This window comes from Denticeps clupeoides, chromosome 19 (assembly GCF_900700375.1).
Source record: "Denticeps clupeoides chromosome 19, fDenClu1.1, whole genome shotgun sequence".
Taxonomy (NCBI): domain Eukaryota; kingdom Metazoa; phylum Chordata; class Actinopteri; order Clupeiformes; family Denticipitidae; genus Denticeps; species Denticeps clupeoides.
The window spans coordinates 14848192-14862937 of NC_041725.1; the positions used below are offsets into that span (position 1 = coordinate 14848192).

At 45.1% G+C, this 14746-nt stretch overlaps 1 protein-coding gene across 21 annotated transcripts in view; it reads left to right on the forward strand.

The window, feature by feature from the left end:
- The window catches only part of kif1aa (kinesin family member 1Aa), a 49750-nt gene that overhangs the window by 13197 nt on the left and 21807 nt on the right, over window positions 1-14746 (forward strand). For 13 of the 21 annotated variants that reach the window (XM_028961336.1, XM_028961338.1, XM_028961343.1 and 10 more), the window contains exons 5-26: window positions 507-575; window positions 677-855; window positions 1553-1664; window positions 1923-2000; window positions 2277-2342; window positions 2422-2439; window positions 2529-2607; window positions 3448-3526; window positions 4749-4891; window positions 5648-5686; window positions 8887-9089; window positions 9471-9550; window positions 10096-10171; window positions 11251-11330; window positions 11410-11513; window positions 11956-12033; window positions 12206-12386; window positions 12542-12614; window positions 12942-13032; window positions 13267-13415; window positions 13623-13801; window positions 13990-14127. In XM_028961336.1, coding sequence (XP_028817169.1) covers window positions 507-575; window positions 677-855; window positions 1553-1664; window positions 1923-2000; window positions 2277-2342; window positions 2422-2439; window positions 2529-2607; window positions 3448-3526; window positions 4749-4891; window positions 5648-5686; window positions 8887-9089; window positions 9471-9550; window positions 10096-10171; window positions 11251-11330; window positions 11410-11513; window positions 11956-12033; window positions 12206-12386; window positions 12542-12614; window positions 12942-13032; window positions 13267-13415; window positions 13623-13801; window positions 13990-14127 — 2294 coding nt within the window. The remainder of the gene's footprint in view (window positions 1-506; window positions 576-676; window positions 856-1552; window positions 1665-1922; window positions 2001-2276; window positions 2343-2421; window positions 2440-2528; window positions 2608-3447; window positions 3527-4748; window positions 4892-5647; window positions 5687-8886; window positions 9090-9470; window positions 9551-10095; window positions 10172-11250; window positions 11331-11409; window positions 11514-11955; window positions 12034-12205; window positions 12387-12541; window positions 12615-12941; window positions 13033-13266; window positions 13416-13622; window positions 13802-13989; window positions 14128-14746) is intronic. The other 8 variants (XM_028961348.1, XM_028961354.1, XM_028961355.1 and 5 more) reach the window with 3 other exon arrangements.

Here is a 14746-nt window from a genome sequence, read left to right on the forward strand (position 1 = left end):
TAGAAGCCAGGCGACTCCTAAGCTATCCAGTAGAATCAAGACGACTTTACATGTAGCATGTTGTAGCATTAAGACCATTATTGTCTTAAATGCAATAGGGTAATGACGGTCACATGACACAAATCACTATCCAAATTGCATAGTGATGTTTTAAAATCACTGATTCTGATTGGCCCAGTGGCTTTACACATGATTGTTAGGGTCATGAAGGGTCAGAAGGCCCGTGAAAATCCCTGCTGTAAAAGCTGCCACAAGGCGGTCTATTGATGCCTGTTGGCAGAAACATGTCCCACCATATCAAAAGGCTGTTAGTATTAAGGGCTTGCAAGCCTGAATGTGCGCACAACAATGGGCGAGAAACACGAAGGGAGCTAAATGAAACAGGATTATACACGGTCAGCCTGCAGACCCCATTTACAGTCCGGATCGGCACACACCATCACGGCTATTGTTCGTTTTACAGCACTGACTGTTCACCCTCTGTGTCTCTGTCTGCCACCCACCAGCTGTGTGAAGACCTGTTCACCAAGATTAATGACAGCAATAACGACAACAGCATGTCCTACTCTGTGGAGGTAAGAGTTGCTGCCTTAATTAATTAGACAGAGGCAATGCACGGCCATTTTAAACCCCATCTCACACACACACACACACATATACATCTCTGCCCATCCAGGTGAGCTACATGGAAATCTACTGTGAGCGCGTGCGGGATCTGCTCAATCCCAAAAACAAAGGGAACCTCCGAGTTCGGGAGCACCCCCTTCTGGGGCCGTACGTGGAGGATCTGTCCAAGCTGGCCGTCACGTCCTACAACGACATCCAGGACCTGATGGACTCAGGAAACAAGGCCAGGTGACAGACCGCTCATTTGTGTACAGCATTTGTTTGTTGTGCTGCACTAAACTGTCTTTTAACGGTTTATTGTCTACTTGCGGGAGTTTATTACTGTTTCGTTGGAGTCTGCTGGTTGCCAAGAACTTAATTAGCCGGTTAATTGGTTGCTCTTGTGGGGAAGCCGCTGTTTCTGTGCAAGAGTAGTTTTTGTATTTAAACACAATAAATTGACTCAATTAACGTTGAGACGTTGTTTACATGTCTGGAAAAGCGCTAAGAGGACTGGACCGACTTGCACGCGTGCATCCCAGACAGCTTTGGTGTTTCTCCGGGACATGGATCTGCTCAAAAGGACTGTTTGTCAGCCTCTGCTCAAAATTCCTTTGCTTAGTAATACACACCGACAAACAGGCCACAGTTGGTGAACCGAAGAAAAGTCCGGTGTGCATGATTCCGGTTTGCTGAAGCATCAGCTGGTGCTTCTCGGCTCTGGGCTCTTCCGCATTGTGGCCCATGGAAAAGATATTTTTTTTGACTTCCGCCCTCTGTTGTCCATCTTCCTGCTTCCATTATGTGCACGCTTACCCTGATGGGAACACAGGGCGTTGAAGCATCGATGGCGCTACGTGTTGGTACAGCTCAGCACGGTCAAATCTCTCACTCCTTTACACTGGTGACGCCGCGCCATCGTTTACTGCGTCCCCCTGTCTCGCAGGACTGTGGCGGCCACCAACATGAATGAGACCAGCAGCCGCTCTCACGCCGTCTTCAACATCATCTTCACCCAGAAGCGCCATGACTCGGAAACGGACAACACCTCTGAGAAGGTACAGCTGGTTTCAGCCTTTAATACACTGCTGGAGGCTGCCGGGTGCCGGGTAGCCCTGGTGCTGACAGGCACTGCACTTGACGGTGGTTGACACGTGGACGTGGTTCATCTGGGCTCCTGATTTTTATGTTCTATATTTAAAATTTAGATTACATCTATATCCATTTCGCCTTGTTGTGGTGTTTTGTTTGTTCTGTACTGTCATCGTATGTTACTGTATTACCAAAAAAAAAAACATGAAACTTTAAACTTACAGGTCAGCAAAATCAGCCTGGTGGATCTGGCTGGCAGTGAGAGAGCCGACTCCACAGGGGCCAAAGGCACCAGACTGAAGGTTGAGTTTTTTTCAATAACTTTTTCATCTATTTCCTCTTCAGCAATCAGTTTTATGCTCTTTTCATGTTGGCACTGGTGTCTATTTCAGAGTAACGTTTTAATGAAAATGCTGAAACACAAAAGATGTAACAACGGCACAGTGTAAAACTGTCCCTCTACCCTCTGTATTTACCCGCAAGACATCAATAAATCAATGTGTGGTTGTATTCTTGTGTTTCTCCTACTCTTTTGGTTACATGGAAAATGCTCAAGGTATCTAATGTTCTTCTTTTAGGAAGGAGCCAACATCAACAAATCCCTGACAACCCTGGGTAAAGTCATATCTGCTCTGGCTGAGGTGGTGAGTATACTTCGGAATGTGATATAGCAGGTTTTTTTATGATTCATCTCACACACAATACTCGTTTGGCTTCTTTCAGGATTCTGGATCAAACAAGGTAATTCAGTCCTGCCTGACAAACATTTTGATGCATTTTGTGGTTGTGAAATGCTGTATTGAAACAGCTGTGTGTTTGGCGGATTTAAGAACAAGAAGAAGAAGAAGGTGGAGAGCTTTATTCCCTACAGAGACTCTGTGCTGACCTGGCTGCTGAGAGAGAATTTGGGTATGAGCCTCCATTATGTTACCACACTACTATAGGCTTCTCATTATTTATGTCTATGTATCTATATTAGGTGCTTTGTAGATGCACAAAGAGGCAATTTATGAAATAGATATCATGTGATAGATAACCTGATGACCCCTCCAGCGCACCAGCAGGCAGATGCACTTAGTCTAGGTGCAGCTCACAGACCAATTGTCATTTACAGGAGAGGGGCAGTGGTGGCCTAGCGGTTAAGGAAGCGGCCCCGTAAACAGAAGGTTGCCGGTTCGAATCCCGATCCGCCAAGGTGCCACTGAGGTGCCACTGAGCAAAGCACCGTCCCCACACACTGCTCCCCGGGCGCCGGTCATGGCTGCCCACTGCTCACACAGGGTGATGGGTTAAATGCAGAGGACAAATTTCACTGTGTGCACCGTGTGCTGTGCTGCGGTGTATCACATGTGACAATCACTTCACTTAAAAAAGTAATAGCTGTTTTCATGCAGCATGGTGTGTTGCGCAGCTGTTTAAAATGTACAGGATGAGTAAATCGATTTTCTGGGAGAAATGATTTACCTGCCCACGTCACCATAACCACCAAATGCCTTTTGTGTGACGATACATTAGATAATCATTAGGCCCTAAAATGCTAACTCTGAACACCAGTCACAGGGCCTCACTCGTTGTAAGTAAGATTCTTGCTGTATGCTGATGTTCTAAATTCCTGTGGAATGTTGTGGATTCAGAAAACAGAGTAATTTTTCGGATCTTTCAGCTGCGAAATTTGCTTAGTCAGGCAATGGCAGCTATAATGTTCTTTTGTTATTCTGATATAGGCCTTTTGATCACTTTCTTGTGTAGGTGGCAACTCTCGAACTGCTATGGTTGCTGCCCTCAGCCCAGCAGATATCAACTATGATGAGACCCTCAGTACCCTAAGGTAAGGAACATGGAGAGATAAGGACTTGGAGAGACTTCAACCCAAGAATGCCACATAGTTGCATCCACCATCTGTTGTGTTATTGAGTGGGACCAATTCTCATCATCACTCTCATGTAAATTTCCCACTTGTGGGACTAATAAAGGATCATATTATCTTCTCTTATCTTTTCCCAAGTCTGTTCACTTACATATACTGTTTTGAATTGAGCTCTGCACTGTTATGGTCTGCCTAGTACGTTTTTACATTTTCAGTTCTGTTTTCTCTGTTGATCGGCTGATAACCTTTTTATAACAATATTTGTATTAGTGTTTTCGGAGATATAGATACGACAGAATATTATTGCCTGGATTAAACCATAGAAGCGACAGAGAAAAAACAGGGACACACACACACAAAAGAAGATAGAAGAAAAAAAACACCCCTGTAAACATACACATACATCCATACCACATCCATACACACACACATACAACACTCATACATATGCAAACCCGCCTACCCACATATTCCATAGAACGGACATAAACCTAAAATGCATCCTAGTAGCACATTAAACAAACAGAAAAGAAAAGGGGAGTGTGTTGCACCACTGCCCAGTCTAAGCCAAGCTCCATGTTATATTTTAACAGGTTGCCCAAGAATGACTGTCAGATAATGTAGAATTTTTTAAGATTGTCCATTGTTTCATAGCGTTTTCTTTTTTTTTTCTTCCATGTGCAATACACAAATGAGTTCTGTCAACCAGGCCTTGAATTGAGGCACAATATCAGATTTCCTGCAAAGTCATTTTCTTGGCAATTATCATCCCCTACATGACAGTGTGGTGCACTGAATGGCTCTGAGTTTGCAGAGATGAATAGAATCCAAATAAAGCTATCTCTGGGTCCGGTTCAATCTGGCTGAAAACCTTTTTGTGACCATTAGGTCAGTTGCATGTGGCAAGTTCAGAGTGTGCATGCTGGTCTCAAATTGAAAATCTCACTTCAACCAACTGACAAAATTTGGCAACCCTGCAATCCAAATATTTTATTGGCCTTCAAATGTGTGACCAAAGTGATATGCCATCCAGTTGAAAATGTAATTACAATGTACAGTGTACAGAGCTTTAAAGTGCAGTACAAACACTTCCTTCCTTCATGCTCTGCTCTGAAAAAATATACCATAGATCCTTGGCAACTGGAAATCAAAGTCAACTAGCATATCTTCTGCCTCTGGACAGGTACGCCGACCGGGCCAAGCAGATCCGCTGCAATGCGGTCATCAACGAGGACCCCAACAACCGTCTGGTGAGGGAGCTGAAGGACGAGGTGTCCCGACTGAAGGAGCTCCTCTATGCCCAGGGCCTTGGCGACATCATCGAGAGTAAGGGTCCGAATCAGTACCGGTCGAGATGCCACACCAGCTACCAACGGCCGCCCTCACGTTGTTGTTCTGACTGAGAGTCCAAGACTCATCAGCAGCCGTCGGTGCCGCGTGGTTCCGTCGCTTTGTTGCTGGTACAGAGACAAGCCAAATGCTAGCTAGAAAGACATTAGCATACATTTGCTTAGCTTGCTCCTTCAAAGCCAACACGCAAGTGTGGCAGAGTTTATAGGTGGGATAGATCAAGGTACATCAATGTTAAAGCTTTGTGTGGTGTTCATTCAGTTTATTCTAGTTAGCATAGGGCACACTTTTTCAAAACGCAGCACTACACACTAAGCATGGGGCCTATTTTTCTAGCGTTAAGTCAAAGATGTCCTTAGAATTGGCATAAATCAATACATAAAACTACTTGGTAGTTTGAGCTTACACTACTGAACAAGCCCCAGAATGCTAACACACTGAAATGTTTAATTCCCCATATTTTGCACAAGAAGGCTGCGAAGATTTATGTAAAGTTTATTCTAAACATCCCAGCAAGCATCCAGACGCCACGTTCCGGAGTATTACATCATTCACCGTCCCTCATGGCATCCTCTACACCCTCACTGCTCCTCTCTCACTCTTCTGTTCATGTCACACAGTGTTACACATCACTGCGGCTGTCAGGAGATCAGCCTATAGACAATTCGCACACATGGCGGCCTCACTCTTGTCCTTTTTTTCTTTCCCTCTTTCTCTCCTGCTCTCTCTCAGCGTATCGAGGGCCTGGCGATGAGATTACCGGTTTGAAATGTGTGTTTCCTTTCCCCCCCCCGCGACTCTCTGTCAGCTGTCTTCAGGACGGGCTGTAATAGTAGCTGGGCTCCCTGCAGCACCAGGGTCACGTGGGGGAGATCGCTGAGACTTTTTGGGGGGGTTCTTGGCCTGCTGGACCCGAGTTTGGTTGCTTTTCCTGTAGAGGCAACACGTTCAGGCCAGCACCCGGGCTTTTGACCACCACCTCTCCAGCCCTGCCAATGATTCTTAAGGACAAAATTGCTGCCATTTGGTGGTGAAACCATTAAGTGTGGTATGATGCACTAGCAAGTTTAAATCGACACTGCTTGGGGTGTTTGGAATAGCTGTCAGTGGTCCTGGTTGCCGGCCTGGGTTTAGATTAGTTCCTGGGTTTTGGGGTGGTGCTGTTTTTTTTTTTTTTTTTTGTGGGCTGAGAGCTCTATGGGTGTGCAGTGTTTACTGTGCTTGTGGTACTCTGGTGCTGCAGGGCTGCTTGCTCTTATGGACTGTGCTGTAGAGGCGCACTAACAGCCTGGCCTGGATGAGGAAGAATCAAGGTCTCTGGAGATCCGTGGCCATCAGTGCTCACATTACTTAAACACCCAGCTTACGGTGCTCAGCCAGCTAAAAGCATTCTGTGATCTGTTGAAGTATGACCACACGTTAGGGTTGCTACATACTGTATGTTTTAAAAAAGATATTTGGGTCAATTCAAAACCTTTTGTTTTTGTTTTTTAAATTTTCATTGTTACATTGCCAGTTTTGCTTAATTTTTTTGGCTATGATATACCTGGTGATACCAGAGCTTAATTGAAGTGCATTTTCCTCAAATTGACATTTCAAGGAATGGTCCAAACCAGTCAAACCTATGCTTTTGGTGAAATGTGGGATATTTTATTGCTTTATACTTATAATTTCTTTATGATCCTGGGAAAATCCTGAATATGTGGCACCCCTGATCTGTATCCTGCATAGCTAAAAATGGCAAAACACCAGTTACCACTCTGTTTGTGGACTTTTATAAGCAATGTACCTGAATTATAAGGCATGCTGGGAATTTGTGGTATTGAAGGAGAGCATTTCACAGCTGGGTGTCTGAGTGACAGACACTGAGCCCTGAGGCACCACCACTCCAACTGGCTCATCCATTGGATTATTAATAGCATTCCTGTTAGAATTTATGCTTAGCATCTGCTCATCAGCTTCTCTTTGCCGGAGAGTGGCCTGCACAGGTTCTCTGTGCCCAGGATAACACATTCAGTACTCGAGGGCATGCTTTCCTCTGCGGATCTTTTATGAATTATGTTGAGCGGTTTGGAAATACCGATCCAGAGTCGCAGGTTGTCGACGGCACTGAGCCATGCTTCCTTATGCTGGCTGCATGTTGCACTGCAATGGCTGCTTAAAATGGACGTCATGCTTGGGTTGACTGGATCCACTCTCATCCAAGCTTTTTCCATGGTAGGAGCTGAGGTGTAGTGCTGATGGGGCTTTTGACCATATGTCAATTCATGTCTGGTATCTTGCATTTACAGCACTCATACAAAATGGCAACAAAACAGCTAACCTTCTTTTTGAGCTTTAAACAAACTAGGCTTTCTGTGATATGGAAATGAGGAGTGAACCAAGCATCTTCATCTCAGTCATTCAGACCAGATGTGTAGGGACATCACACAACCTTGGGCCAACTAGGTTTCAGTTAAACTATTGTCTGTCAGGCGTGTAACCACACAGACAATCGTGAGAGAATGGATACGCCCTTGTAGCGTGCGGGATTGACCCAAACGCGGAGAGAACCGCGGGAGGTTGGAAGACACACGCGATTGTTGTTGTAACGCCTGAGCGCTAAAAGCGGAATCCCACCGGGGAAACGGCATTACGATATACCGGCCGATAACAGTAGCTCGCGAGCTGAAGAGAAGGAGGTACCGGAGATGGAGAGGACTGGATACGGGATCGGGAAACAGGTGGGAGCTCATGGACCATGAATGAAACACGATGTCTGAGCGAGGAGCAGGCGCCAGGACTTCCTGTTTATCTCCTGTCCTAACCAATCCTCGCTCTTCCTCGCAGTCACCTGACTCGCTCACCTGACAATTGTCCATGTAATATAGGCTCGAATACAGTGGTGCATTATGTGCTGTCATGGCACGGCGATGTAGGACGAAGCTGGAGGTGTTTGTGAGCTCAGTCCTGGCGTCCCTCATTGAACCCTGAATCCATTGCTATGGCAGCGTCTCCTGCACTTTAATAGATGACGGTGCAGAAGCACAATCGACACGTCCACATTCGCTGAAATTTTCCAATGTGTGAACTTACCTCAATGGCAGCTCATTAACTGGAAATAAATTATACATTCACATCAGTGACTGCCAAGACATGACCCAAATTATTGTGACAGGATCGTTTTTTTCAGGTTGGGAAATCATTAAGTCGGCCGCAAACTCCTCAACCCCAGCATCGAGATGCTGCACCATGGTTTAATGGTGGCACTTTGGCCTGCACAGCAGGCGTGTGAAACATTGTAATGGATCTGGTAATGCTAGTTTTATAGATGCCAACAGCAATAGTTAATGAGACCTGACAGCTTTTATGTGTAATCTGATTCCCTGGCTCCCTGTTGGGAAGGGAGGCCTCAGTCAGCATGTCTCCTGGAGTGGTGGATAGGTGGGTTTTGTACAACCTTGGCAGGTTTTCTTCTGTAACAAGGAAATGAATAGATGCACGATATTAAAAATACATGTGTAAATTTATTGATCAGACACTGAGTTATATAGATCCAAGGAGAGATCCAAGTCCAGATTGAGGTGGACAGTCCATGATTTGGTCATGCATATATGTGTGGTCACCTCAAAGTTACGGCTTTGGCTGGGTGCTTGTTGAAGTGCTTTGTGATGCCAGGTCTTCTGCTCTGTGGGCTTTAATTACATTTTTTTTTCGCTTCGTCCTCTGTTTTCTGCTCTTGTATGGAGAATGGCCGCTGCTTTCTCTTAACTTTCCCTTGAAAGTCTATGGGATGTCTTGTTTTCCAGATCATTTCAAGCTTCTTCACGTCTTCTTACTCTCTGCTTTTTTTCTCTATTTTCCCTTCTCTCTTTTCTTCCTGTTTTTTTCTGTTCTCTGGATCTCTCCGTCTCTTCTCGCCTCCCTGTCCACCCTCCCACCCCCCCACTATCCCACCCACTGCCCTTTTCACCCCGCCCCCTTCCTGACAGACTTATCCGATTACAAGAACAATAACAATAGTGGCCAAGCTGTCAATCAAAGAGGTGATCTCTCCACAGTGACCAATGCCATGACGGGGATGAGCCCGTCCCCCTCTCTCTCCGCCCTGTCCAGCCGTGCCGGCTCCATCAGCAGCCTTCATGACCGCATCATGTTCAGCCCTGGAAGCGAGGAGGCCATCGAGAGGCTCAAGGTGACACCTCAGCACCCCAGTTAAAATCAACACACACACACACACACACACACGCACGTTATAAAATGCTGAAAAAAACTTTCAACATCCAAAAATAAAATCAAAGAATTACTCCCATATATTTGATAGCTTTGAAGACCAAGGATGTTTTACTGCTAAAAATGGAAATAAAGGATTTGGCTGAGATAACCGTAATAGATTAAAAACCAGGAATGAAAAAAATTGCAGATTTCCATTTGTTTTGTTCCATGTGAGAGGTATGAGATGAATATTTCACTCATCTTAAGTGTGATTTTCTCACTCATACTCATACAGATGGTTAAACCCTGCTTCTGTGTACTGTTGTGCTTCACTGTGCTTTTATTTTCTGATGTCGACCAGGAAACAGAGAAAATCATAGCCGAGCTCAATGTGACCTGGGAGGAGAAGCTCCGACGCACAGAAGCCATCCGCATGGATCGGTGCGTTCTGACATTTACATTTACAATTAATGCAAAATACAACGTGCTTCCATGTTACCATCAATGAAGTGATCAATTCTGGATCACTAGGACCCCCAACTGTGAATACAATCTTTTATTCACTATGTTGTAGTTTCTGTACACAAGTTCGACAATAAGAAGGTTAATCTAAATTTTCTGTAAAGAGGAAGGTCTTGAGCTGCCGTCTGAAAGTGCTCAGTTACTGTGCTATTCTGACGTCAAGGGGACGTTCATTCCACCGCCGAGGGGCCAAGACAGACATCATAGTGCACCCACAACTTAGATGTCTGTGTTTTCAGCACCAAGTGTTCTAAAACACAGAATGTAAAAAAAAAACTACTGTGCAGAAGACTGCATAAAACATTTCCAAAATTGAGCACACTGATGCTGGTCAAAGAGAAAAAAATTATGTATTAATAATTAAATAGTAATGGAGCAGCACATAAGCAATTCTGCAGTAAGGAATTAGATTGGAAAATGAAAACCAATTGAGGTTAAACTTGCCGTTAATTTGCTTTCCACAGAGAGGCCTTGTTGGCTGAAATGGGCGTGGCCATGCGGGAAGATGGTGGTACCGTGGGAGTTTTCTCCCCTAAGAAGGTAAGCGTACAGTTAACCTGATCACTGATTGTGTGTGAATACAACTCAAATAAAATGAAGTCTAAATAAATGGTTGAATGCCGGCAAGCAGAGCAAAATGTTACAGAACAGTTATTTATGGCGTTGGTTATGCGTTCCCCTCTGAAGCCTCCGCAGCGAAAGCCCCAGCCAGTTTTCATTGACACAGTCGGGCTGTTCTCCCCCAACGAGGTTGGTTGCCATGGAGAGCCTCTGTCTACTGTCTCTCTCTCTCTCTCTCTCTCTCTCACTCTCTCACTCTCTTTCTCTCTCTTCCTGTGTTCTGCTCGGCTGAGACTTCGCAACCGACTTCCGCACATTCTGTTCCCATCTCTTATTATTAAACAAGGACATTTTGAGGATGCGTAAGCATGCCAGTGAATGTCTTCTGAATTATTTCCTAACTCTCTTGGAATTAGCACTGCAGATGCAGAAACAGAATCTTCTCAGTGCAATATCTACATGGGTACTAGAAGTGCTAAAGGGTTTATTTATTGCAGCATCGATCTATTCTGCAGGGCGGCAGTTAGTGTTTGGAGGGTATTGAAATTGAATCCTTTTAATCTGCACAATGCCTCATTAGAAAGAGTGTTTTGCGAGCGGTGATCAAAATGGCAAAGCAAGCCCATTAAATGCCTTGACCATGTTAATGGGGGCGGGCATTTATTGTCCTACTTTGTCTAAAGCCACTTGTGTGCGTGTCTGGGTGCTGCTCCTCCTGACTTCTTGATTCCACACTCTGCATGCAGAATGATGTGTGTTTTGGTGGTGAAGTGGCCAGAAACCAATCAAATATGGTGTCAAAGTGTCATTTGAAGTCAGTGACATTTTGACGGCCAGGTGGGCTAATCGAGCCGAGGCCTGATTGGTGGGGTGTGGTGGAGGGAAGATGTGTTCCTTACTCATCCTGCAGTTAAATGAGTGGCCAGATTTAAATAATCGTGAGTTATATGAAGCGTTGAACATGCCAGCTCGTGACTGCTTGGCTTACATAAGGGATGGGAGGAGCGCGTTCGAGGTCTTTCAATTAATGTCGCTCACCACCTCCTGTGTCTGCTCAGACGCCCCATCTGGTCAACCTCAACGAAGATCCTCTGATGTCAGAGTGCCTGCTCTACTACATAAAAGATGGAATCACAAGGTGAACAATGACCTGTGTAACAGTATCATCGTGTACACCAACCAATAATACAACAAATAGCATAATAACTTTTTAACAGGGTCGGGCGTGAGGATGCCATGCTGCGTCAGGACATCGTCCTCAGTGGCCACTTCATTAAGGACGAGCACTGCACCTTCACCAGTTCTCCTGGAGAAGCAGAAGGTAAAAGCAGTGACTGATGTGATCAATTTCCAGCATCAATAACAGTAAAAAACATTACGGCCGGTCTAGCTTGTTGAGTATTAACCCACTGTCTTTAATAAGTAAGTCAAGGGCCATTGCAATCTGGTACCAGTCCTAGTTGCTTTTATATTATATTCCCTTTGTTTCATTAAGAAATAGCTAGAGAAAAATCTGTGTTAGGAGTTGTTGTAATGAACAAATCTCAGAAATGAAGTAGTTTAGAAATGAACATTTCCCTTCATTTTCTTTTAGACCAGCTTGGAACTAACTAATTGAGCAGTTTATTGTCATGCCAGGCATCAGTACAGAAGGTTGAGGACTTGCACTTCTTTTCACTGACTGATGCTCAATGAAAATACTGGTCCATTTCAGGCCAAAAATCTATTGTCAAAAGATTTTCTACCTATGGTTAATCCGTCAGTGATTCTGGAGCCCTGTGAGGGTGCAGAGACCTATGTGAATGGGAAGAGAGTGACCGAGCCCACAGTCCTGAGATCAGGTGAGGTCTTCCAGATGTCCTTCATCTCTCTGTCCTTCCTTATCGATTTGTGCTCCCACTTTGTCTCTATCTTGATGTGTGATTAAGCTGAATCATTGATGGTAAAACTACATTCAGTATGAGCCAAATGCCTGTTACCATCCCCTAAAGGCTAACATGCTTCGCTGTCCAGGAAATCGCATCATTATGGGGAAGAGCCACGTATTCCGCTTCAACCACCCTGAGCAGGCGAGGCAGGAGCGGGAGCGGACCCCTTGCGCTGAGACCCCCGCCGAGCCGGTGGACTGGGCCTTCGCTCAGAGGGAGCTGCTGGAGAAACAGGGCATTGACATGAAGCAAGAGATGGACCAGAGGTATGAAAATGATGATTAGAGGTACAACCTGATGGCAGGGGAGAGAACGAAGAATCTGACGGTCAGCGATTTGTTGACGGTGAAATTAACTGATGATGGGGGAAATTGTCAGGAGAATTGAATTGATTAATTAATTTCTGTCATTTTGTCATAAGGCTGCAGGAGCTTGAAGACCAGTATCGCAGGGAGAGGGAGGAGGCCAACAACCTCCTGGAGCAGCAGAGACTGGTAAAGACTAGAATAATCAAGATACCCTTCGGAATAAAGTGGTAGCACACAACACATGTAGCACTTCTGTAGAAACCATGTTATTGATTATGAAAGGCCAATGTGGCATAAATGTGAGACAAAAAAATCCACGCAGCTTTACTTACCCCCTGTAAGACTAAGTACAGTATGACTGTGGAATTTTTGAAGGCACTCACTTTGCTTCTTCTGATGAAAGTATAATATATATGAATATGGATTTTTTTTTTTATCAATAAATGTTAAGAAATCCCTAGAAGAAAAATCTTGAGTTTGGGTATGCAGCCCTGACTCGATATGTCCACACAGGACTATGAGAGCAGACTGGAGGCCCTTCAGAAGCAGGTGGACCGCTGCTACCCAGAGATGCCAGAGGAAGAGGAGGAACCTGAGGAGGAAGGTTTGGATTTTACATTGACCTTTACAGCATTTGTCAGATGCTCTTATCCAGAGCTTTAAATTGTCTATAATTGTGATCCCTCATTTGGGGGAATATACCATTTAATAGTACAGAACCTAACTTTTCCCCTATTTATTTCCTAAAAGGTTTTCGTTTGTGACTTTAGTAACACTGTGTGCTATAAATATTGTTTTTACGTCAGAAGTCCACTTAATGAGACTCCTTTACCCATAGTTCAATGGACAGAGCGGGAAACTGAGCTGGCCCTGTGGGCCTTCCGTAAATGGAGGTTTTACCAGTTCACCTCCCTGAGAGACCTGCTGTGGGGTAATGCCATCTTCCTCAAGGAGGCTAATGCTATTAGCGTGGAGCTGAAGAAAAAGGTGTGTTTTCAATTCTATCAAGAAAATGTGTATTGTCCTCATTTTATAGGAGTGCATTTGCCCATTGTTTGTCAAGAACTAACCAACACAAATATATTTGGTATTTATTTATCTTTATTTCTAAGCTTATCAGAGAGACAGGTTGTCTTAGATCTTAAAGAAAAAACAGGTGTTAGCAACTTTTTTTGGGGGGGGTGTGTCCCACAGGTGCAGTTCCAGTTTGTGCTGCTGACGGACACCCTGTACTCCCCCCTGCCTCCCGACCTGCTTCCTCCCGAGGCAGCCAAAGACCGTGAGAAGCGTCCCTTCCCTCGAACCATAGTGGCTGTGGAGGTGCAGGACCAGAAGAATGGAGCGACGCACTACTGGACGCTTGAGAAACTAAGGTGCCTTAACCATTGGACCTTAGGCATTTTCTGTTCTGTGGACCAGTGACAGAACTGGGAACTCAAATGTTTATTAGATGTCCTTATTTGGGCAATTCTGACATTATGTAACATTAAACCATAACATGGATGCTCAGTATGGAATGGAGGACTGAACTGGGTTTGGTGGTCTTTGCTGCCCCCTGCAGGCAGCGTCTAGACCTGATGAGGGAGATGTACGACCGTGCAGCGGAGCTCCCCAGCACTGCCATAGAGGACTGTGACAGTGTGCTGACCGGTGGAGACCCATTCTATGACCGCTTTCCCTGGTTCCGCCTCGTGGGACGGTGAGTGTGAAGCTGATCACTGATCGGGTGGGCATGGTTAGGTAGGCCCTCTGGTGGTGAATAACTTCTGTGCTTGTGAATGCCCAGTTTAAAATGCTGGTTACTTGAGCATGCTCTCTTCAGGTTGGCTCTGTCGAACCACTTTAACATCGATAAACTAGGTCTCCCACCAGCACCAACCATATAGGAAAGTAAAATGATGACCAATTTAGTGAATTTTTTTTCAGCTAGTATTGTGGTTGATGTGTTAGAACGCACCTTGAGATGCACTGCTCCAAAATGTTGTCCATTAAGACTAAGTGCTGGGGGGGGATGCATGCCCCTCTAATGGGAATGGGGGAGCTCACCCACACACACACACCACACACGCATATATACACACACACACACACACACACACACACACACACACACACACACACTCACCTGCTGTCAGACACTGTTAAGATGGACCTGGCAGGCTTTTAATGTGCAGCCCTTCAGTGGAGCGTTAAAATGGCAGATCCTTCCCTGGATAAGAACTAGGTCATCAGCCTGATTATCGGACACCCTGCCTCTGTGAGATGCTGAGATGGAATGCGTCTCATTAAAGAACATCTCGGAGCAGAGTCATGCATTT